Genomic DNA, 25,401 nt, shown 5'->3' on the forward strand with positions numbered 1-25,401 from the left:
TAAGGAACTAGTGACCAAAAATGTGTACTAAAGTTGCCTTTAGAGATTAGATTTTTTTTTTTGTAATTAGTATATTTTGTGCATTTGGCAGCAGTTTGTGTGCAGTCAGTTTCATTGTTTCCCTTTTATAGCTAGTAAGTTATTTTCCATGTTGTGAGTATTTCATACAGAAACAAATTTCATACAGGTTACAACACTCCTGCTAATACATCCCAGAATGATATTTACCTTTTTTGTAACAGTGTTACGCTATTGACTCATATTATATAAGTACTTTAATTACACTTTTAAAATTAACTAGATTTCAGATGACTGATTTTCAGAGGTTCTGGGCAGCTTCTATCCATTAAAACTGTGGATGTTCAGCACTTCTGAAAATCAGTTCACAAGCTAACAGGGTTCCTTTAAGATTTTCACCCTAAGTTTTTGAGACACATTTACAAATTAGATTTAATCTTAATAGTCTTTATCAGTTTATCTGGAAATTTCCCTTTGGTTTTGATAAAGTTGTCAAGGAAAAATACTGGTACCCCTACCACAGCGAATTATTCTTCTATAGAATATTAAATTCTATAATTTATATGTATTAGATTATAACCTCTGAGAGCTATGTTTCATCATCATATTCCTACATTGCAATGGATTAGACAGCAATGGTCAAGAACTTAGTTAGGTTCCCAAGTCAATGAGAGGAGCCTGGGTGCTTGGTGTTCTTTGAAAAGCAGGCCGTTTTTTCAGGTGCCTTTAGAGTTTAGAATTAAGAGTCTAAGTTGAGGCACTTACTTTTTAAAATCATAGCCAATGTGTTGGTCGTTGTGTTTTGTTTAAAGCCTGTGCTCTAGTTAAGTGTCAGACATTTAAAAGCTACTAGTTTCAAATCAAAATGCATTTTAGCTTGCCTCTAACTCTAAAACAAATTCAGTAATTTCAGTCAAACTTGGCAGGAGAATTCTCCTGGGGCTAACAAGGTGGCAGTGGGTCCTGACTAAAAGGTGGAGGTGCAGATACTTTTGGGCTGCTTAATCTAAGTCTTTGCTTTGACTTGTAGGCACAGTGACTACAAAGTGGTATCTCCTGCCTTACGAGCAGCCGGGAACATTGTGACAGGGGATGATATCCAGACCCAGGTATGGCTTCCTCTGCTACTGTCTTGTAATACCATCTTCCTTTCTCTTAGTTAGCAGGGGTAATTTATATAGTCACAAGCCTTGACGTTTTCCTTTTATTAAAAACTGTCATTTTTGGAGCTCAAACAGGGAACTGATCGCAGCAGAACATGTTTTTTTTCAAGCTTTCATGCAAACCTCCATCACTGCATTCAATCCTGACCATGCTTTTCCAAGACTGGGTTCCCATATAGGTATGTAGATGCTGGTCAGTCTTGAACTGCAGCACCCTCTAAGTATTCCTGTTTTAGTTCTGTCCCAAGCAAAAACTACCTGTTATGCTGAATTTTGTGGTGGTTCTATGATGTGGCCTAATGTCCTCCAAGTTCTAGGTTGAAAGCACTAAATTCCTTTTTCTTTGTGGTCTGTGCCAAAGCTGAAATCCAGGTGGTTCTTCGAGTGATTACTCATGTGTATTCCACAGTAGGTGTGCGTGCTCGCCATGTGCACCGGTACCGGAAGTTTTTCCCCTAGCTGTACCCGTAGGGGGGGAGTGCCCCCCGCAACTCCTGGAGTGGCGCCTAATGGTGCAGTATAAGGGGAGCTGCGCGCTCCCCCGATCCTCAGTTCCTTCTTGCCACCAGTGAAGGTGCGTCGGAACTACTCAGCTCTAGCTTTGCTGCAGCTTGTCCCCAGAAGAACTGTTGTTAGTTCAGTAGTACCTGTAGCCAGTTAGCTTTTCAGTTAAGTTTAGTTAGTTAGTGAGCCCGGGCCGGGGCGTGCCCCGGGATTTAAGTCGTGCGGCTCTTGCAGGCGTTCTATGCCAAGGAGTGACCTGCACACAGACTATCTGCGCTGCTTAGCAGAAACCCATATCAGTGAAAGGTGCAAGATCTGCAAGTCGTTCAAGCCCCGGACTAAAAGAACAAAAGGGACATAGACATTAGGGACATTAGACTCTGGGCCATCCTGATGGAGTTGGGGCTGGCCCCAACCCCAGCATGCCACTCCAAACTGGTACCCAGCACTGCGGCGTCGGTATGTGGAGACTAGTCGACACTGCTCCCCTTGCACGGGGCATGCCAAGAGGACCGGAAAGACTTCCTCTTCGCAACGGCACCGAGGGAAGTCTGGGACAGAGGCTAGGCCCATGTTGGGTAGTCCTCGATCCCCACCGGGCCCTAGGCCTCTGACTCACGTTGAGCAGGGTAGCCCGGCCCCTTCGGAGCAGGTCTCTCCGGATGCCATCTACGCCCGAAGCCCTCCAGGTGGCTATGGACGTTATGTCCATGCCGGTTCCTGGAGCTCTGCCGATGTCGGCCCCACGCTCCAGAGGCAAGCCACCACTGGGATCGCCGCAGTCACCACCGGCCCGGTACCGGTCTCAGTCGAGGCAATATTCCCGACACCACTCACCGTCCAGTGACCGTTCAGGGCTCAGTCCATGTGGATCGCCCTTGACACCAGCCAGGCTATCTGGATGGGTGCCATCCGATCGGGACTCCTGGCACTGCTCATCTTTGCTGAGTGTGGCGGACGTCGCCAACGGTCCTTGTTTCGAAGGAGGTACTGCAGTCGGTCGCAGCACGGCCATCGACGCCCTTCCTGCCCGGGCTCCTGCTCCAAGTTTCCACCAAGGCACCGTAGCTCCGGGTGTCGATCGCTGGCGCCTTGCGAGACTGTTAGTGGAGCAGCTACTACCGTCGGTGCCGTTCTTCCGCCTTGAGGTCGCGGTCCCGTGGTCGACGTACATCCTGGCACCACCGCCACTCCCGGTCCAGAGACAGCAGCGGGTTGTACGCCAGCCTGGCTTCCGCTCACAGTCGCTTGTCTACAGGCCAGGCTAGGCAGCCCAATCAGCTGGCCCCACCGGTGCCTCAGCAAGTGCAGTGGCACCGAGGGTCATGGCCGGCCCAGTGGTACCAGTGGGTACCGTGGCCCCTGGTGCAGCTCCTCATAGGGACTCACTCGGTGGCCGAGACATCGGAAGTACCATCGGCCTCCATCCCTAGACCACCAAGAAAGGAGTTGGTGGAACCCATATCCTCAGCGCCATGCCCAGAGTCCAACCAGGTGGTGGATCCTCCGGTGCCAGCTGACACCGAAAGCACCGCACCGGCCTCCTCGCCCTGTCTGGAGGAGCTGATTGCGGCCCTGCCCCCCTCCGTCCTGCAGGAGGACTACCAGGCCCACCAAGAGCTCTTAAAAAGGGTGGCAGTAAACCTTCACCTCCAGGCAGAGGAGATGGAGGAGCACTCAGACTCTCTGTTCAATGTGCTGTCCTCCTTGGCACTGGGCAGGGTGGCCTTTGCCGCTCCATGAAGGGGTGGCAAGAATTTCAAATGCCCTGTGGCAAACACCAGCCTCATTGGCTCCCATCGCTAAGAAGGCGGAGTGCAAGTACTTTGTACCCAGTAAGGAGCACGAAAATTTGTATACCCACCCGGCACCCAACTCCTTGAGTCGGTCAACCACAGGAAGCGGCAGGGGCAGCCAGCCCTGACTCCTAAGAACAAAGACTCTCAGAGGCTGGATGCTTTCGGGAGAAAATTTATTCGTCATCAAGCTTCCAGCTAAGAGTAGCAAACCATCAGGCTCTCCTGGGTCGCTACGAATTTAATCTCTGGGGATCCCTCCCCAAGTTCAAGGACTCCCTCCGGGAGCGCGATAGAAAAGAGTCTAAGGCAGGGGTCTCTAAACTTTGAGACGAGGGCCGTATTAGATTTTTGAAGGGGCTTCGCAGGCCGAAGCGACTGTGAAAAAATAAATATATGCAAAATCATTAAAAAAAGAAATATTATTTTAGGATTAGTGAGAAGTATGGTACTGATGTTTTTCTGACAAAATTGCATTTAGCTGTGGTTCAAAGTTAGTGTTCCCTATCATCATAATTGATTGTAAATGTTCATCAGACAAGGTCAATCTGTAGTTGGATTTCACATATTCCATCATCAAAAATGTTTTTTCACACACATAAGTAGTACCAAACACTGACATTAATCCGCAGACAAAGTTTTTTACATGGGCATAATGATCACTTGGCAGGCATTTATAGAACTCTATCAGATTTCCTTTCTTATATTTGTCCTTCAACAAGTCATTGGATTGCAGGTCAATCACTTCAATTTGAAGTTCAGGTGGCAGTGTTTCAAGATCGCAATCAAATGGGTTTTGGAAGATCCATATTTCTCCTGCATTCACATCAAGGTTAGAGAAACGCTCCTGGAATTGTAGTTTCAGATCAGAAATGATTTCTTGTGCAAACCTAGTTGGGAATTGTGATTCAGTTTCTTGGTTGAACTTTTCACAACATGTAAAATGAGCAAAGCAGTCCCTCATCAGTTGGGACTCGAAAAGAACTAGTTTTTGCCTGAATGCTTTCACCTGGGAGTACATGTCACAGATAAGCCCGTTTTCCCCTTGTAGTCTAAGATTGAAGTCATTCATGTGCTTGGTAAAGTCTACGAAAAAAGCTAATTTCCAGAGCCATTCACTGTTTGTGAGTAAAGGTAGAGGTGGTTGTTTTTTATTTAAGAACATTTCAATTTCAGTTTTAAGCTTGAAAAATCACGACACAAACTTTCCACAGCTAAGTCATCGAACTGAAGTGTGGTAGGGCAAATCATGATATTCTGATTCTATTTCCACTAGAAATGCTTGGAACTGACTATGGTTAAGTCCATGCAAGTAAATGAAATTCACGGTTGAAACTACAGGTTCCATAACACATGACAAATCCAAATATTTCCTGCACAATGCTTGCTGATGAAGAATGCAATGAAAAATCATAGGCTTGGGACAGCCCACACTTTCACAAAGCTTTGTAGATTTGTCCAACCAAACCTTTTTTTGAACCGCACATGTGTCTACTGCCATTGGTTGTAACACACTTCAGTTGTTTCCATTGCAGGTTGTTTTGAGAAAGTGACTTTTCAATTTCTTTGAAAATCTCTTCACCTGTGGTTGTTCCATGCATACTATGCACAGAAGCTAGTTCTTCCGAAACTTCAAAATTACTGCCAACACAGCGAATAAACAGCAGCAGCTGCAAAGTATTGGAAACATCGGTTGACTGGTCAAGTACGAGGGAAAACCACTCAAACTTCTTAGCCTTTTCATTCAGCTGGAAAATTATATTACTGCCAATGTCCTCGATTCTGCGAGCAACTGTGTTCACCAAAAGACTAATTGTCTTAAATAAATCTACTTTTTCTGGGCATATTTCTTCAGCTGCTTGAATCATACATATTTTAACTAGCTCGCCACCAGTAAATGGTTTTCCTCATTTTGCTAATAGGTGTGCCACTCAGAAGCTGGCCCTCGTTGCAGCTTCGTTCTCTGTTTTCTTCTTCTTAAATATAAACTGTTGTGATGATAAGCCACGTTTCATAGATTCTAATTTATCTGAACGTAGCTTTCCCATAAATTGAGAGTAGTTCGACAAGTGCTTGGTTTCATAATGTCTATGAATGTTGTATTCTTTTAGCACTTCAATAGTTTCGTTACATATTAAACACAATGCTTTACTACCTGATTTGATACCGAAATAGTCCACACTCCATTGTTCTTTAAGCACGCGACATTCAGAATCAACCTTTCTCTTCTGTCCTTTTCCCAACATAATTGCCCCAATAGCAATGGACTTAAACATAACGAATATACGTTTGTCACTAGTCTGATACGCGCTAAGACAAAAACTGAGGGAAACAACAATGACTTATCATACATCCGGTTCCTTCTGCCGCTACTAACCTACCTACTGTGTGCTCATTGGCTCTGCGACCCTGGCAGGAATGCAGTGACATCATGAAGTTCCGCTGCTGCTCTGGGGTTCCCGCCACAGGCTCCTGCCAGCCGGGGTCCCGCCACTGACCCCACCCAGCACCCACTGCTGGCCTGGGTGAAGGAACCCAGGCTGGCAGCAGGCTGAGACAGACTGGCACGTGCCCGCGGCGGGAACCCTAGAGCGGTGGTGGGCTGAGCTGCTCAGCCCGCCGCTGCTCTGGGATTCCTGCCGCAGGCTCCTGCCAGCCGGGGTCCCGCCGCCCGATGCGATGTTGGTTGGGGGGCCGGACAAATCGAAGCCATGGGCTGTATCCAGCCCGCGGGCCGTAGTTTGGAGACCCCTGGTCTAAGATGCTCATGGAGGAAGGGGCAGCGACCACAAGTGTATCCCTGCAGGCCGCTTTGGATGCAACAGACACGGCCGCTCGGTCCATAGCCTCGGTGGTGTCCATGAGACGGGTGTCATGGCTCCTGCTCTCTGGGCTATCCAGCGAAGCGCAATCGTCCATGCAGGATCTCCCTTTCAACAGGAAGGCGCTGTTTGTGGAGGAGACAGATGCAAGGCTGCACGGCATGAAAGATTCCCGCACGACCCTCCAGACCTTGGGTCTCTATGTCCCTGCTCCGGCAAAACCCAAGTTCGACTCGATCGCAAGGTTCCCGGTGATGACAGCCAGGGCTTGCCTGCAGCTGCTAGATCACATGTCAGCGTGCATGTATATGGTCTGCCACGCCAGACTCGGGATGAGGCCCCTCCAGCTCTGGCTGGCCTCGCAGTTCTCCCAGGCCACAGACAGAACGGACAAGGTCCTCACCGTGCCGAACTCGGTGATCACCTCGCTTGCTGCGGACCACCACCGCAGGAACATGCTCCAAGGGGTCTTGTTCAGGGACAGGGCCCCATTGTTGGAGCTGGTGTCCGATACATCGGACCTGGGCTGGGGGGCCCATGTGGGGAATTTTCAGACCCAAGGCCTGTGATCTCTGCAAGACCTGACCCTTCACATAAACGTCAAGGAACTCAGAGCTGTGCGGCTGGCATGTATGGCCTTCCACTCACACCTGAAGGGCAAGGTGGTCAGGGTTCTCATGGACAACACAGCCTCGATGTTCTATATCAACAGGCAAGGCGGGGCCTGATCCTCTGCCCTCTGCCACGAAGCCGTCAGTCTGTGGGACTTCTGTATAGCCCACAACATCCACCTAAAAGCCTTTCACCTGCTGGGTGCCCGGAACGTGAGGGTGGATCGCTTGAGCCAGGACTTCTTCTCTCAGCACGAGTGGTCTCTACACCCGGAAGTGGACCACCAGCTCTTCCAAAGGTGGGGAACTTCCCAAGTGGACCTGTTCGCGACCCGGCAGAACCGACAATGCCCTCGGTTCTGCTCCAGGGGGGGCCTAGGAAGGGGCCCTATCTCTGCTGCCTCTATCCTGTCCTGATCAAGCCAGCTTCTCTATGCCTTTTCCCCGTTCCCGCTGATCAGCAGGGTCCCAGAGAAAATAAAGATGGACAAAGCCAGAGTCGTCCTCATTGCCCTGGCGTGGCCCAGGCAGCACTGGTACGGAACCCTCTCGGGCCTGGCGGTGGCTCCACTATGGCTGTTGCCGCTCTGCCCAGACCTGCTCTCTCATGACCAGGTCCACTGCCTCCACCCCAACCTGGCAGCTCTTCACCTCACGGCGTGGCTGCTCAGTTGCTATGTGGCGAGGAAAGGGCATGCTCAGCACAGGTTCAGCGCATCCTCGAAAGTAGACGGCCCTCCACTCGCCGCTCCTACATGGCAAAGTGGTCTCGGTTTTCGAGGTGGGCGACAGACCAAGGTGTGTCCCCACTGGCCGCCCCGATCCAGCTTATCCTTGATTACCTCGTCCGCCTGAGGGCCCAGGCCCTGGCACCCTCGTTAGTCGGTGCACCTGGTGGCCATATCGGCCTTCCATCCCCCAGTGCAAGGACACAGTGTGTTCTCCCATGCTATGACCAGCCGGTTGCTTAAGGGTTTGGACCGGCTTTACCCGTATTCTAAGCCCCTGGTCCCACAATGGGACCTGAATCTGGTGCTGGCCTGTCTTACGGGGCCCCCTTGTTTGAACCGTTAGCCACGTGTTCCTGGTCTCACCTCTCGTGAAACGTGGCCTTCCTGGTTGCTATCACATTGGCCGGGTGGGTCTCGGAGCTCAGAGCCCTGAACTTCGAGTCGCCATATACGGTCTTTCATATGGACAAGGTCCAGCTCCGCCCACACCCCGCGTTCCTTCCGAAGGTGGTCTCTGCCTACCACATGAGTCAGGACATTTTTCTACTAGTCCTCTGCCCCAAGCCTCACGCAACTAGTGAGGAGCGCTGTCTCCACATGCTCGATGTGCGGCGGGCTCTGGCTTTCTACTTTCTGAGCGAACCAAGCCATTCAGAAAGTCCTTGCAACTGTTCATCGCCTCGGCTGAGCGCGCGAGGGGCCAGCCGATTTCCACGCAGTGGCTTTCCAACTCGATCATTTCGTGCATCCACTCCCGTTACGAGCTGGTGGGTGTCCCGCCACTGCCCATTGTGAGGACATACTTGATGCGGGCGCAGGCCTCGTCGGCTGCCTTCGTGGCCCACGTACCTATACAGGACATTTGTAGGGCAGCCACGTGGTCTTCGGTTCACACGTTCACCTCGCACTATGCGATAGTCTCCCAAACCAGGGATGATGCCAGGTTCAGCAGGGCGGTACTCTGTCCCAGGAACTTGTGAACTCCTACCCACCTCCAATAGGTATAGCTTGGAATCACCTACTGTGGAATACACATGAGCAATCACTCAAAGAAGAAAAGACAGTTACCTTTTCCGTAACTGGTGTTCTTCGAGATGTGTTGCTCATGTCTATTCCACATCCCGCCCTCCTTCCCTTCTGCCGTAGTTGTCTGGCAAGAAGGAACTGAGGGTGGGGAGAGCGCGCAGCTCCCCTTATACTGCACCAGGCAGGCGCCACTCCAGGGGTCATGGGAGGCGCTCCCCCGCACTGGTACTGCTAGGGGGAAAACTTCTGGCACCGGTGCACGTGGCGAGCACGCACACCTACTGTGGAATAGACATGAGCAACACATTTCAAAGAACACCAGTTACGGAAAAGCTAACTGTCTTTTCCTAACCCAGTAATGAGTTCATTAGTTCACTGATGACATATCGTGTATGAGAATACATCATTTTGATATATCTTCTTCAGTTTCATAATACTGAGTTCAGGTAGGAAGACCAGTTAATAGCAACCAGAAACATTCTGTTTCAGTTTAACAGAAGTAGTACTTGAGACAGTTGTGTGATCTTTCTAATTGTCACAGTGCATTGTTTATAGCCCGTATCTGAGGGTTATGTTAACATTGTTGTATTTAACAACCAGTTTCTTTCGTATATAACTCGGTCACAGAAATCCATTCTGGGGGGAATCTTGGTGTTCACAACTGGAATCCAGGAGTCGGTTATAGTGTGGACCAGGCCTCACAGGCTGAGACAGTGAAGCAGGGAACTAGAGAGCCAAAGAAATGCAGAGCCTGTCTATTTAAGGAGTCTCAGTGCAAAAAGAAAACCAATAAAAACAAAAAACAAAACCTCCTTCATGTTCATTAGGGCCACATTTGGATCCAGGACCTCACATTGTGCTAGGTGCTGTATAAATATGTATTAAACACATGGTCCCTGCACTGAATCACTTAATTTCTCTGTGCATCAGTTTCCCTGTCCATAAAATGAGGACAACACTTATTTACTTAACAAGGGGATTAATTACTGTTTTGTGAAACATTCTGCGAACATCTGGTGAAAAGTGCTAGATAAATGTTGGTGGTGATCTTCCCTTTTAGGGATTTTTTTTTTTATTTATAATATGGAGATGTACCTATCTCCTAGAACTGGAAGGGACCCTGAAAGGTCATCGAGTCCAGCCCCCTGCCTTCACTAGCAGGACCAAGTACTGATTTTGCCCCAGATCCCCAAGTGGCCCCCTCAAGGACTGAACTCACAATCCTGGGTTTAGCAGGCCAGTGATCAAACCACTGAGCTATCCCTCCCCACCTGTGTTCAAATGGCTGTCTTTTCTGGACACAGTCTAAGGTGTGTGTGTCTCTCTCTGTCTCTCTCTTCAGGTAATTCTGAATTGCTCAGCTCTGCAAAGTTTATTGCACTTGCTGAGCAGCCCTAAGGAGTCTATCAAAAAGGAGGCATGTTGGACAATATCCAACATTACAGCTGGAAACAGAGCACAGATCCAGGTAACTTACCCAGCTATGTTCCTTTAGTGATCTTTGTCTTTCAGTCTAGGAGGAATGCCCACCAGGTGGCATTGCAATTACAGTTTATATATGACCAGCCTATATTTGTGGAAGGCTTTAACAATGCTGCCATCTCTGCTATGGAATTTGTTAGCTTAAAACATTTTAAAGGTGTTTTTTTTTTTTTTTTTCCCCCCCCAAATTCAAACACTTGAGACAGGAGGAAATGTTATGCCAGAAGAAAGCAAAATGCTATTAAATGCAAGAAAACAACATTGCTACAAAAAATCTGGAGGAAAGCCCGATCAGCAAATAAAACAAAAACCACTAATCCCCTGTGAGCTCATCCCCTCAACACCCAGTGTGGTTAGATACTCAGCCAAATTTTGGTTAAACACACAAACACTTCTTTACTTCACCACTTAATCTGGAAATCTACTGTGTCAAATACTTAATTTCTTCTTGTCTACATTCCCATTGTACCTCGTTTTAGCCTATCCAGATCAACTAAAATCAAAAACAGTTTTTAGCAAGATATTGAAAAGCACTGATCCTCAAACTGAGGACTTCTCCTCCCTGACTCTCAACTTTTATTCTTCTTCAAGAGATTGCTCATGTGTATTCCACAATAGGTGTGCATGCTTGCCATGTGCACCGGTGCCGGAAGTTTTTCCCCTAGCAGTACCCGTAGGGGAGCGCCCCCCGCGACCCCTGGAGTGGCGCCTCCATGGTGCAGTATAAGGGGTGCTGTGCGCTCCCTTCACCCTCAGTTCCTTCTTGCCGCCAGTGAAGGAGCTTCGGAACTGCTCTGTTCCAGCTTGTCTGCAGCTCTCCTCCAGAACTCTTGTTCGTTCAGTGTAGTAGTACTTGTAATTAAAGTAGTTTGATTAGTTTAGTTTAGTTTAATGCGCCCGAGCCGGGCATGCCCCATGCCCCGGGTTTTAAGTCATGCGACACTTGTAGGTGACCCGTGCCAGTGAGTGATCCGCACGCGGACTGTTTACACTGTTTGGATGAAACCCATCTCAGCGATCGCTGCAAAATTTGCAAGTCATTCAAGTCTTGGACCAAAAGAGAGAGAGACATTCAGCTCTGGGCCATCCTGATGGGGTCAGCGTTGGCATGCCGGAGCTGGGGTCACTCCGAATTGGCACCGGGTACCGTGATGTCGGCGCGGCGACCCCCTGGCACCATCTACCAGTCGGCGCTGCTCCCTGTCTGCAGGGCATGCCAAGAAGGCTAAGAAGAGGCCTTCTCTGCCACGGCACCGGGGCAAAACAGGGGGAGAGTCTAGACCCATGTTGGGCAGTTCTTGGTCCCCATCAGCCTCCAGGCCTCCGACTCAGGTTGAGTGGAGTAGCCTGGCCCATTTGGAGCAGGCTTCCCCGGATGTCCGGATGCCCTCCGTGCCGGAGGCCCTGCAAGCGGGCCCAGGACATTATGTCCATGCCAGTACCAGAGGCACTGCCAATGCTGGCTCCGCAGTCCAGAGGCAAGCCACCGCTGGGATCTCCACAGTCGCCACCCAACTCGGTACCGGTCACAGTTGAGGGAATGTTCCCGACGCCGTTCACCACTCAGCAACCGTCCCATGCGTAGTCGACCCCCACCAGGTTGTTCAGTTTGGTTCCGACTGACAAAGACTCCAGGCACCGCTCTGCCTCGAGGAGCGGACACCGACGAGACTGAGGCAGATGCCATCGAAGCCCCTCGGAGATGAGGACCTATCAGAGCCAGTCACAACATGAACATTGACGCGTTCCTGTTCGTCATCTTGCTCCCGCACTCCTGGGCGTCGATCGCTGTCCCGGAGCTGATCGCGGAGCAGCTGCTACCAGCGGTACCGTTCTTCCACGTCAGGGTCACGATCTCATGGTTGGCACCACTCCCAGCACCGCCGCTCCTTCCGGTCCAGGGACAGCAGCAGGGCATACGCCAGCCAGGCCTCCCTTCCTAGTCGTCGATCGATGGGACAGGCCAGCCAGGCCGAACAGCCTGCTCCACCGGTGCCACAGCAGGTGCAGTGGCACCGGGCTCTATGGCCGGCACAGTGGTACCAGTGGGCCCCATGGCCCCTGACGCAGCCTCCGGAATGGCCGTTGGCCTCCTTCTCCCAGCCTCCCAAGGACGGAGGCAGTGAGACGTGCTTCTTTGGCGCTGTGCCCGGAGAGCAATCAAGTGGTGGATCCTCCGGTGCCGGTGGACATGCAAAATACCGCGCCCACCTCCTCACTCTCCCCTGATGTGGCGATTACAGCCACTCCTCCCTCCGTCCTGCAGGAGGACTCTCAATCCCACCAGGAACTATTGAAAAGGGTGGCATCAAACCTCAACCTTCAGGCAGAGGAGGTGGAGGAGCCCTCGGACTCCCTCTTCAACATCTTATCTGCCTCAGTACCTGTCAGGGTGGCCCTGGCACTTCACGAAGGGGTGGCAAAAATTTAAAATGCCTTGGGGCAAACCCCGGCCTCCTCTTTGAGATGGGGGGCAAGAGCAGAGCGCAAATACTTTGTGCCCGCCAAGGGGCATGAATATCTATACACCCACCCTGCCCCTAACTCCCTGGTGGTGGAGTCAGTCAACCACAGGGAGCGGCAGGGCCAACCAGCCCCTACTCCAAAAAATAAAGACTCAAGGAGGCTGGATTCATTTGGGAGAAAAATTTATTCGTTGAGTTTTCAGTTACGGGTGGCAAACAGTCAAGCTCTCTCGGGTCGGTATGAGTTCAATCTGTAGGGCTCTCTGCCCAAATTCAAGGACTCCCTCCATGAGCGTGACAGGAAGGAGTTCAAAGCTCTGGTGGAGGAGGGTACAGCGGCTGCCAGGGCAACCCTGCAGGCAGCATTGGATGTGGCTGACATGGCCTCTGCGGTGTCCATGAGAAGGGCATTGTGGCTTTTGCTGTCTGGGCTGTTCAGTGAGGTGCAGGATGTCCCGTTTGACGGCAAGGCTCCGTTTGTGGAACAGACGGACATAAAACCGCATGGCCTCAGTCTCCTGCACTACGCTTAAGACTCTTGGCCTCTATGTTCTGGCTCCGGCTAGACCTAAGTTTAAGCCGCAGCAGGCCACCCACGCTAAATACGAGCCCTCTTATAAAAAGTTGCGGGACTATAAGAAATGCCCGTAGAGGCAGTCTCGGTCCGCCCCCTAGCCTGGGTCCTCCAAGGGCAAACAGGCGGAGAAACGGCAGTTTTGACAGGACGCCCGGGGGTGACCTACCAGTTCGTATCAGGGATCCACCCACAATAAAGCTTCCCTTCTCCAATCAGTTGTGTGCTTTTCTCCCGGAGTGGTTGCGGCTGACCTCAGACCAATGGGTCCTCAGCACCATCTCCCGGGGCGACACCATCCCAGTTTACCTCTACCCCGCCCAACCACCCTCTGTCCCTGTCCCTCCTGGGGGACCCCTCTCACGAGGCTCTGCTCGAGCAGGAGGTGGGGCGGCTCCTGGGCCTCGGAGTGGTGGAAGTGGTGCCAGCGGAGTTCATATGCAAGGGGTACTACTCCTGCTATTTCCTTATCCCGCAGGCCAAAGGGGGGCTCAGGCCTATCCTGGACCTGCGAGGCCTGAACCAGTTCATGGTGAAGCTCAAGTTCCGCATGGTCTCTCTGGCCTTCATCATCCCCTCCCTGGATCCCGGGGACTGGTACGCCGCCCTCAATCTGCAGGACGCGTACTTCCACATCCATATATTCGAGGGGCACGGGCACTTCCTCCGTTTCACGGTTGGGCAGGAACACTACCAATTTACGGTCTTCCCGTTTGGCCTGTCCACTGCCCCCAGGGTATTCACAAAGTGTATGTCGGTAGTAGCGGCCTACCTCAGATGCCATGGGGTCCAGATCTTCCCCTATCTGGATGACTGGCTGGTCAAGGACAGCTCTTGGTCACAGGTGCGGGATCACGTGGCACTCCTGTCCACGTGCACCACTCTGGGCCTGTTGGTGAACAACACCAAGTCCACATTAGTCCCAGTACAACGCATAGAGTTTATCGGGGTAGTTCTGGACACCACGTCGGACAGGGCCTCCCTATCACCGGACACATGTCGGCGTGCACATATGTGGTTCACCACACCAGACTCAGGATGAGGCCCCTCCAGCTCTGGTTGGCCTCGATGTTTTCCCAGGCCCCAGACATAATGGACAAGGTCCTCACTGTGCCTGAGCCGGTGATCATCTCCCTACAATGGTGGTCCTCCCTTGGAATCATGCTCCGAGGGGTTCCATTCAGATGCAAGCCCCCATCGATGGAACTGGTGTCTGATGCATTGGACCTGGGGTGGGGAAGCCCATTTGGGGGACATTCAGACCCAAGCTCTGTGGTCTGCTCAGGACCTGGCCTTCCACATAAACATCAAGGAACTCAGGGTGGTCTGGCTGGCGTGTGTGTCCTTCCGCTCGCACCTGGAGGGCAGGGTGGTCAGGGTTCTCATGGACAACACGGCCTTGATATTTTACATCAACAGGCAAGTCAGGGACGATCCTCTGCCCTCTGCCTGGAAGCCCTCAGGCTGTGGGACTTCTGTATAGCCCACGACATTTGCCTCCAGGCCTACCACCTACCGGGCACCTGGAACTCGCGGGCGGATCGCTTGAGCCGGGACTTCTCCTCTCAGCACGAGTGGTCTCTCCACACAGAGGTGGTGCACAGACTTTTCCAAGAGTGGGGAACTCCCCAGGTGGACCTGTTCGCGACTTGGCAGAACTGTCAATGTCCCTAGTTCTGCTCTGGGGGCGGGGCTGGGACTGGGCGCTATCCCCAATGCCTTCCTCCTATCCTGGTCAGTCCAGTTTCTCTATGCCTTCCCCCCATTCCCAGTGATCGGCAAGGTCTTGGAAAAGATAAAGACGGTCAGGGCCTGGGTCCTCCTGATTGCCCTGGCGTGGCCCAGGCAACATTGGTACAGGACCCTCATGAGCCTGGCGGTTACCCTGCCAGGGCTGTTGCCATCCCGCCCGGATCTGGTCTTCCAGGACCAGGGCTGCCTCCTACATCCCAACCTAGTGGCACTCCACCTCACGGCGTGGCTGCTCAATGGTTAGGCCGGGAGGAAAGGACATGCTCAGAAGGGGTTCAGCATGTCCTCTTGGAAAGCAGGCGACGCTCCATGCATCGAGCCTACTTGGCAAAGTGGTCTTGGTTTTCCCGATGGGTGGCTGAGCAGGACGTTTTCCCCCTTGGCTGCCATAATCCAGCTCATTTTAGACTATCTCCTTCACCTTAGAGCCCAAGGCCTGGCATCCTCATCCGCCAAGATGCATTTGGTGGCCATATCGGCCTTCCACACGCTGGTGCAGGGGCACACGGTATTCTCCCACGCTATGATTGGCCGATTCCTTAAGGGATTGAATCGTCTCTTCCCATAAGTTAGGCTCCCAATGGGACCTAAACTTGGTGCTGGCCCGGTTGACGGGTCCCACCTTTGAGCCATTAGCTACATGTTCCTGGTCGCACCTGTCGTGGAAGGTAGCCTTCCTGGTGGCGATCACATCAGCTAGACAGGTCTTGGAACTCAGGGCCCTGACCTCTGAGCCCCCATACACAGTGTTCCATAAGGATAAGGTCCAGCTCCGTGCACATCCTTCGTTCCCCCCGAAGGTGGTCTCCGCCTACCACATGGGTCAGGACGTTTTCCTTCGGTCCTCTGCCCCAAGCCCCATGTGTCCAGGGAGGAGTGCCGCCTCCATACTCTGGATATGAGACAGGCTCTGGCCTTTTACCCGGAACAGACTAAACCATTCAGGAAGTCTTCACAGCTGTTCATCTCCTCGGTTGAATGCATGGGAGGTCAGCCGATCTCCACTCAGCGGCTCTCCAACTGGATCGTGCATCCATACCTGTTATGACCTGGCAGGAATCCCTCTGCCGTCGATTGTAAGGGCACACTCGACTAGGGCGCAAGCCTCATCTGCTGCCTTTTTAGCCCATGTCCCCATTCAGGTCATTTCCATGGCTGCCACATGGTCTTCCGTTCACACGTTCACCTCGCATTATGCGATAGTCTCCCAGACCAGAGAAGAGGCTGCGTTCGGCAGGGCTGTGCTCCATCCCAAGAATTTGTGAACTCCTACCCACCTCCAACAGATATAGCTTGGAATCACCTGTTGTGGATTACACATGAGCAATCACTCAAAGAAGAAAAGACCGTTACCTTTTCCGTAACTGGTGTTCTTCGAAATGTGTTGCTCATGTCTATTCCACATCCCGCCCTCCTTCCCTTCTGCCGTAGTTGTCTGGCAAGAAGGAACTGAGGGTGGGGAGAGCGCGCAGCTCCCCTTATACTGCACCAGGCAGCCGCCACTCTAGGAGTCGTTAGGGCGCTCCCCTACAGGTACTGCTAGGGGGAAAACTTCCGACACTGGTGCATGTGGCGAGCACGCACACCTATTGTGGAATAGACATGAGCAACACATCTCGAAGAACGCCAGTTACGGAAAAGGTAACTCTTTTACCATGCTGTCTTCAGTGCTCAGTGTAGGAACAAATTTCATTTAAAGGCCATGTCTACTCTACAGAGGCTGTGCTGGCAAAGCATGTCTATGCTGGTATAGACACCCCCCCCCCCCCCGCCCCAATGTAATCACAGCATATACCAATAGGAGGATAAGTCCTGGTGGCACAATAATACCACCTTCTCAAACAACATCCACTATGGTGACAGATGCACTCTTCTGTCAGCATAGTTGTGTTTACTCTGGTGATTTTGGTGGCTTTGAGCCTGGGTTAGGGTTGTCCCTCAGGAAGAACTTTCCAGAATTGTCTGCCTCCAATCTGCACTTGTAACAGACTGCAGGTCTCACTTTGTGGCAGAGCTTTCACAGGATTTAAAAAATATTTTAAACTAAACGTCTCAAGTTTCCTCGTTGGCTTTGAGGTTTTTGTCTCAAAACTGCCTGTGACAAATGGCAATTTCCTGCAGTATCCTGAATAAACTTTATTGAATTAAATTTCACTTTATTCAATTAGGTTTAATACCTCTGGGGTCCATTGTATTAAAAACACAATTGTTTGTGTTATTGTAGGATTGTATGCAACTTTTCTAGGGACACGACTAATGTAAATGTTAGGAACGTCAGAGGACTGTTGGGACAATATGTGTGAAGTCCGTTTTCTAGGAGGCCTTTTGAAGCTATCCCCTGAGGAGAAGAACCCATTATATACTGATTACCTGCTCCTGGAAACTCCAGATCAGAGATCCCTGAACTGTATAAAGGTGGACTAAACTTTTCATGGGTATGCTAGTTCTGAGCTGAGTCTGTTCTGGACTCTCCATCCTTAGAGGTTTTTAAGGCCCGGCTTGACAAAGCCCTGGCTGGGATGATTTAGTTGGTGTTGGTCCTGCTTTGAGCAGGGGGTTGGACTAGATGACCTCCTGAGGTCTCTTCCAACCCTAATCTTCTATGATTCTATGGACTTGTTGACCACCCCCTTTTGTGTTTGAAAGACTCACCTGGAAGAGCATATGTTGGAGGCAATTGGGGTGATCTCTGGTAAGTTTATTAGTATGCGTATAGGTTTTTATTATTTTAATATGTTTTCTCTGTAATGGTTTTTACCTTAAGAATAAAATAGGCTTGCATAGGAAGTGCTGGGTGGTAATTTATAACTGTTGGCAATTACACTGTGTACCATCTCTGAGGGGTGAAACAAACAGGCCTGTTTAGGCAGACTATCTTTTGCTGGGAATAACAAAGAGAAGGCAGGGAATACTCTAATCAGAAGGGAGAGAGATATGGGTCTCAACCCATGAGAGGTGGCAGCCAGGGGACCCTGAGAGTGGGTGCCCTTGCTGAACCACTAAGGGGAAATACAGGTGTAGTTGCCCTCAAAAGAAAGTAGGGTTTTGGGTGGAAACACCTTTCTTTCTGAAGACGGTTTGAAGGACAGCACTTTCAGCTTCTCCCCCATCAGAAATGGCAGACAGCAGGTGGTGGTGAAACCAGATCGTAGGCTGTATGTGGATGAGGTCCATGCTGAGACAGTTGAGCAGGCTGCATGGAAGCTCCCTCCTCTGAGACCAGGCCAGAAGCCTGCTATGGCTTCCGTAGTCAGATCAGCTGAAGGAGTATTCCCACCAAACCTACAGAGGAGAATAAGATCATTCAGACTAAACATGGATGCAGTAGTTTGAATCCTGAGAGTTTTGCCTGCAGTTTCCTATTGTGCTGTTCTGTAGTCAATAAGGAGCCCATTGTGAGCATCAGCAAAAAAAACAACCCTGCATAAACTCTGTTTTAAACTAGATTTCCCAAGCAACATTTTCGGGACTGGTGCTTTACCTGACTCCAGTTTGCTGTATCGTACATTCAAAATTATCAAAGACACATCTTAGGGGCCTATGGCTCCACCTGAAGAAACGGGAATTGCAAGCTAAAATCTGATATCTTTCTCATTTTTTTGTTGGTAAGCTCTTCGAGGAGAGCATAGAGACAAAGTAGACACTGAGGCTGTAGACAAGGGGATAAGTCTGTCTACGCTTCCAGTGAGAGAGAATCTTCAGACTGTCTTATCTCGGCAGGTGTTTGAAGCCACTGCTCCTCCAGGTTCTAGCATAGAGATTATGTGGTAGGAGGATGCCATTGCTGCCTTTCCTGGTAATAGGAAGAGCAAGAGTCTGATTCTCTGGAAAACCATCCAACCCCAAAAGTTTCTTTTGTTTGGGGTTTCCCAAGTCTGAGCAGATTTCCTCACCCCTTCCCCCCATGAGGGGCACTTCAGGGTGGGCCGTTACCTGAAAGTAAACCACTTCAGGTACTTGAAGACTAGCGAAGTCAGTAGAATTAGCTCATTGTCCGAGGGACAAGCTTACCTTTTCCCCAAAGTAAGTTAAAGTAAACCAACACATCAGTGAAACCATTCATACCATCACAGGATGGAGAGTGCAATAGTCCATCTCCTAGACATTGAAACAACAGAACCAATTCCATGCAGAGACAGATACTTTGGACAATGCACAAGATTTTTTGTGATTCAAAGAGAAACTGGCATGCAACCAACTTTAGATCTCGGATGTCAACATGTCCTTAAGGAGATCAGTATTCTAGGTGGAAATACTTAAATCCATTATTATAGCAATAAGAATACGAAAATACACCTCCTAGCGATCTACTGAACATCTAATCAGGGAGAGTCACCATAGATAACTTAGCTTCTGTTACAAGAAGCATTTTCCAAAATGTCCAGAAGGGAGGTACTAAATTTCTACATGGATATTCACAAATTGCCATTTTGTCCCTCCCTTCAAGTGAAATGGATACATATCTACTCTTGTCTAGACAACCTTCTCATGTTATGTTGGGTCCAGCAGCCATTGCGAAAAATCTTCAGAGACATGGCTTTGAGTGAATAAGTGGAAGGGGCAATTACAGCCCAGGTTGAGTATAATCCTGGACCATCAACTTCACGTCTCCATTTCCAGCACATGATTCTTCAGAATAGCGGTGTGTATATCGTTGTTAAGAAAGTCAAAAATCTTCAGCACTGTCTTATTCATGTCCTTGGCAAAAGCTCTCAGTCGATTACCCAGGGTTCTACATCAAGAAGAAAAGACAGGTTCAGCTGGCTCAGCAAGACACAAGGGAATGCACTCTAGATCATCTAGCCTTTAGGTGCCTCCCAGACCAGGCTGGAAACCTATTTGCATTCAGGTCCAATTGGAAAACCAGAAGAGGTGTGGATGAGAGATGTGAGGAAGACATGCAAAAGCAGAGGCTGTGATCCCCTATCTTTAACTGGAACCTCCTCTCAAACTCTCAACACATAACGAAAAAACATAGTGCAACAGGGACATATCCTAAACCAATATCCAGTGTTGTCCAATCCATTATCAGGGAAGCTGAGAGTAAGGAAACAAAGTCACTTACTTTAAGAAGATGATAAACATCTTCCTAGCATCTCTGAGGAAATTCACAAATAATGTCTATGTATCACTTGAGTTTAGATGACTTTACGGGGAATCCATTATCAGGACAAAGGACATTCTAGTGTTTGTACATGATGGTTTGAGCATGGGAAAGCAGTCATACTGCATTATAAGAAACCCGTGAGAATCTCTCATAACTGTCATATAACAGAATCCTGAGGTTCGTCACACATATTGGTCCTCTGGCAATATGCAGATTCTTGATCTACATATCTTAATATCCACCTTTCAGCTTCACAGTTGGCAGATCTCTTCCTCTTCTCACTGAAAGTGTCATACCCAGTCGACATAGAATATCAGAGTTGGTAGGGACCTCAGGAGGTCATCTAGTCCAATCCCCCTGCTCAAAGCAGGACCAATCACCAACTAAATGATCCCAGCCAGGGCTTTGCCAAGTCTGACCTTAAAAACCTCTAAGGAAGGAGATTCCACTACCTCCCTAGCTAACCCATTCCAGTGCTTCAGCACCCTCCTAGTGAAAAAGTTTTTCCTAATATCCAACCTAGACCTCCCCCACTGCAACTTGAGACCATTGCTCCTTGTTCTGTTATCTACTACCACTGAGAACAGTCTAGATCCATCCTCTTTGTAACCCCCTTTCAGGTAGTTGAAAGCAGCTATCAAATCCCCCCCCCCCCCATTCTTCTCTTCTGCAGACTAAATAATCGTAGTTCCCCCAGCCTCTCCTCATAAGTCATGTACTCCGGCCCCCTAATCATTTTTGTTGCTCTCCGCTGGACTCTTTGCAATTTTTCCACATCCTTCTTGTAGTGTGGGGCCCAAAACTGGACACAGTACTCCAGATTAGGCCTCACCAATGCTGAATAGAGGGAAATGATCACGTCCCTCGATCTGCTGGCAATGCCCCTACTTATAAAGCCCAAAATGCCGTTAGCCTTCTTGGCCACAAAGGCACACCTGTTGACTCATATCCAGTTTCTCGTCCACTGTAACCCCTAGGTCCTTTTCTACAGAACTGCTGCCTAGCCACATGGTCCCTAATCTGTAGCAGTGTGTGGGATTCTTCCGTCCTAAGTGCAGGACTCTGCACTTGTCCTTGTTGAACCTCATCAGATTTCTTTTGGCCCAATCCTCTAATTTGTCTAGTTCCCTCTGTATCCTATCCCTACCCTCCAGCGTATCTACCACTCCTCCCAGTTTAGTGTCATCTGCAAACTTGCTGAGGGTGCAATCCACGCCATCCTCCAGATCATTTAATGAAGATATTGAACAAAATCAGCCCCAGGACCGACCCTTGGTGCACTCTGCTTGATACCGGCTGTCAACTAGACATGGAGCCATTAATCACTACTCGTTGAGCCCAATGATCTAGCCAGCTTTCTATCCATCTTATAGTCCATTCATCCAGCCCATATTTCTTTAACGTGCTGGCAAGAATACTGTGAGAGACCGTATCAAAATCTTTGCTAAAGTCAAGGAATAACACGTCCACTGCTTTCCCCTCATCCACAGAGCCAGTTATCTCCTCATAGAAGGCAATTAGGTTAGTCAGGTATGACTTGCCCTTGGTGAATCCTTGCTGACTATTCCTGATCACTTTCCTCTTCTCTAAATGCTTCAAAATTGATTCCTTGAGGACCTGCTCCATGATTTTTCCAGGGACTGAGGTGAGGCTGACTGGCCTGTAGTTCCCCAGATCCTCCTCCTTCCCTTTTTAAAAGATGGGCACAACATTAGCTTTTTTCCAGCCATCCAGGACCTTCCCTGATCACCATAAGTTTTCAAAGATAATGGCCAATGGCTCCGCAATCACATCTGCCAACTCCTTTAGCACCTTTGGATGCAGTGCATAAGGCCCCATGGAGTTGTGCTCGTCCAGCTTTTCTAAATGGTCCCGAACCACTTATTTCTCCACAGAGGGCTGGTCACCTCCTCCCCATACTGTGCTGCCCAGTGCAATAGTCTGGGAACTGACCTTGTTTGTGAAGACAGAGGCAAAAAAAGCACTGAGTACATTAGCTTTTTCCACATCCTCTGTCACTGGGTTGCCTCCCCCATTCAGTAAGGGGCCCACACTTTCCTTGACCATATTGTTGCTAACATACCTGTAGAAACCCTTCTTGTTACTCTTAACATCCCTTGCTATCTGCAACTCCAAGTGTGATTTGGCCTTCCTGATTTCACTCCTGCAAGCCTGAGCAATATTTTTATACTCCTCCCTGGTCATTTGTCCAATCGTCCACTTCTTGTAAGCTTTTTTTTTTTTTTTTGTCTTTAAGATCAGCAAGGGTTTCACTGTTAAGCCAAGCTGGTTGCCTGCCATATTTACTATTCTTTCTACACATCGGGATGGTTTGTTCCTGCAACCTCAATAAGGATTCTTTATTATTCTTTGTCCCAGACTGTTTTGGCATGCTCTCAGTGAATTCTCAGTTATACGTTTTATCAAACATGATAGTTCTTTGAACTAGCTACGTCTCTATTTCCAAGGCACCACAATCTTCCTCATATAATAGGAGGTGGTAGTGCTGCCCTTCTGCTTGAATTCAAATATCCTAAGGAAGTAGAAATGCATATGTTAGATGTGAACAGAGCCTGCAGAGGAATAAAGGTGTATATAGCAGAGGCATTAAAAGTCTGAGGTACAGATCGTCTCATTACTATGCACTCTGCAAAAAGCAGCAATTGGGGTGGGTGGTGGGGTGTTGCAGAGTGATCACACACATTTTATGAGGAGATCTGTAAGGCTACTTCATGGTCTTCCATATCCATACTTCTTCTGATACTATAACATCAGCATCCTCACCCTTGGTGATGCTGTGTTTGGTATAAGAGTGTTAGGTGCACAGGGTGCCCCCATAACCCTTAAGTTCCTTTTCAATTCTACAGGTGTAAATTGATGAACCTTCCTTGGAGGATTGCATTATGTCCTGAGTGTGAAGGGTTTTTTGGTTGATTAATTTGTTTTGTTGGTTTTGGCTTTTGCTTACTTGTAATATTTGAAAAGAATGTGTGTTTCTTTACCAAATCCCTAAATTTCATGTCAATGCTTTACTGCAAATGGTTTCAGTTGAGTTTTATTATAGTAAACATTTTTTAGCTTTGGAGGCTGTCGTTTGGAGAGATCTTCCTGAAGGGCAGCCATAGGCCAGACTCCAAGCAAAGATCTGGTCTGCCTGTGGTTGTCATGGAGACAAGGAAATACCCCATTGTGAAGGCTGTCCTAAAATCAAAATTCAGAGATAAGACAGAATTGTCCCTTTTCCAGCTTGATTTAAACAGCCCTCACAACTTGTGGTGAGTTAAAATTATTCCCTTCTTGGGATTTGGTTTTATTCACAAAAGAAACTCAGTGAAACACAAAATGCATTACAAACCTCCTCCTCGTCACCCCCTAAGTTTACTTGCTCAAATGCTTCCTTCCACAGGGCTGCTCAGCCTACACCTTGGGTCCAACCTAGAGCTACTCTATCCTCACTTTCTATCCAGATGTGATAATGAGCTAACTGCACCATTAACAAAACTCACATAACTCTTTCCCAGCAAGAATACCTGCTTATAGAGATTGGGGTTTCAGGCAAACACTGCTGACCTGATTTTTAAAGAAAAGATTGTAAAAATGTTCCTATTCATTTTCTTTGTTCTTAATGGGATTTGACTCTTGGGCAAACTTTGCAAAAAATTCATCCTTGGGCAAAAACCAGGCCTAGAAATTTTTAGGCTAAAAAGAGAATTTTTCACAAAGTCGAGTAACTGAATGCATCTTTGTTGTGCTGGAGAGCTTTATTACCAGTGTACCAGGTTAAACTGCACTGGTACAAATTTACGTGTGATTTAACAGGTGGCTAATATTTTTTTAAGTATGAACAAGGCCTTAGAAACATTTAGACACCCCTTAATTAAAGTTCTGCTAGCACTCTAGAAGTAATCCCTCTCTTAATGCAAAACAGGATATTTTAGCAATCTTCTCTGCTGTTGCACACTGAGTAGAGAATTAAATGTTTCAGTAAACCCAACATCCAGCAGCTTTACCTCAACCATATTAATTAACAAACAAAAACTACATTTAGTGACAGTTAAGAAGACATCAGAACACATCCCATCCATCCAAATTCTTGAAAGCATGGAAATATGAAGTTGAGAGGAAAGACTCCGGCATTCGTGTCCACTTTCATGTTGCCTACCACACGGTCAGTAACACACTCCAAAGGCTTTCACTTCCCAGCTTGAAAAGATACCAAAAATCAATACCTATACCAACTTCATCAAACTAACACTCTATCAAAAAACCTTAGCATTGACTTCATCGGTGTTAAGGTAAATAACTTCCAAAATGCATGAAATGTGACAGTCACATGCACCTATATGTATAATTGATATAACAGTATATGAGGTCATAGTTCAGTCTTATGTTGGAGATGGGAAGTGAATGCCTTTTGGAGTGTTCTGATGTGTTATCAACAACATTGTAGGCAATATAAAGATGGAAAGGAATGCAAGAATTTTTCCCCTTTTTATTTCCATGCTTTTAAAGTTTTCAGTGGATGGGGTGTGTCCAGATGCAACCTTATCTGTCATTAAGCATAGTTTGTGTTTGTTAATTTCTTAATTTTTATGCAGCTTTAGGTGTACCTCAATGGATAGCTCCCCAGAGTCAGGGAGAAGGGGAGCTGCACCTGGCTGGGAATCAGAAGGAGAAACTGCGCTGCTGAAGCCAATCCTGACTGTCGACCCTTCTGAAGGGTATGAGAGGCTATAACATGCCTCGATAAATGTTTTTATAAACTTTTATTCCCATTTAAAAATTACGGAAAGTAATCATACCAAGAGCAACCCTATATATATATCTATATCAGTGATGATGTAACCTGTCGATCTGTCATCACACACATCCTGAAACACACCATAGCTTCTCATTGGACTTCTGGAAACTGGATAAAGCTAGGTGCGGCTGCAGCAGCAGAGTACCTGTATTCCACCAGCAGATCTATGTACTCTGTTCCACCTTCCTCTAGGTACTCCATCCCTGCCACCATGAAAGCATACCTGTCAACCCTCAGTATGTGACACGTGTAAATGTGTCAAATGCCGTCTTGTTCGACCTTGGGAATTGAACCAAGGACCACCAGAATTTAAAAACACAATTTTTTAAGTTGTGCTAAAGAACAAGGCTATCAATCCAAGAGTAATAACAGACTCATTTTCTGAATTGGGCATGGAGGGGCCCACAGCGGGAGCAACACAACATACAGTTTGACCTGTGGGTTACACAAGTAAAATGTGTAACAAATGACTGAAATGTGAAAAGCATGTATTTTGGGGATTCTTGCGCCATAGTTTACAGATAATTAATATAATAAGATTCCAGAAAT

General features: G+C 48.6%; 1 protein-coding gene across 9 annotated transcripts in view; it reads left to right on the top strand.

The window, feature by feature from the left end:
• Positions 1-25,401, top strand: part of KPNA1 (karyopherin subunit alpha 1) — a 145,777-nt gene that overhangs the window by 81,093 nt on the left and 39,283 nt on the right. For 5 of the 9 annotated variants that reach the window (XM_034787719.1, XM_034787711.1, XM_034787744.1 and 2 more), the window contains 2 exons: positions 1,049-1,127; positions 10,014-10,139. In XM_034787719.1, coding sequence (XP_034643610.1) covers positions 1,049-1,127; positions 10,014-10,139 — 205 coding nt within the window. Of the gene's footprint in view, positions 1-1,048; positions 1,128-10,013; positions 10,140-23,129; positions 23,327-24,649; positions 24,773-25,401 lie in introns of all 9 variants that reach the window. The other 4 variants (XR_004647882.1, XR_004647883.1, XM_034787733.1 and 1 more) reach the window with 2 other exon arrangements.

Source organism: Trachemys scripta, chromosome 1, assembly GCF_013100865.1.
Source record: "Trachemys scripta elegans isolate TJP31775 chromosome 1, CAS_Tse_1.0, whole genome shotgun sequence".
NCBI lineage: Eukaryota > Metazoa > Chordata > Testudines > Emydidae > Trachemys > Trachemys scripta.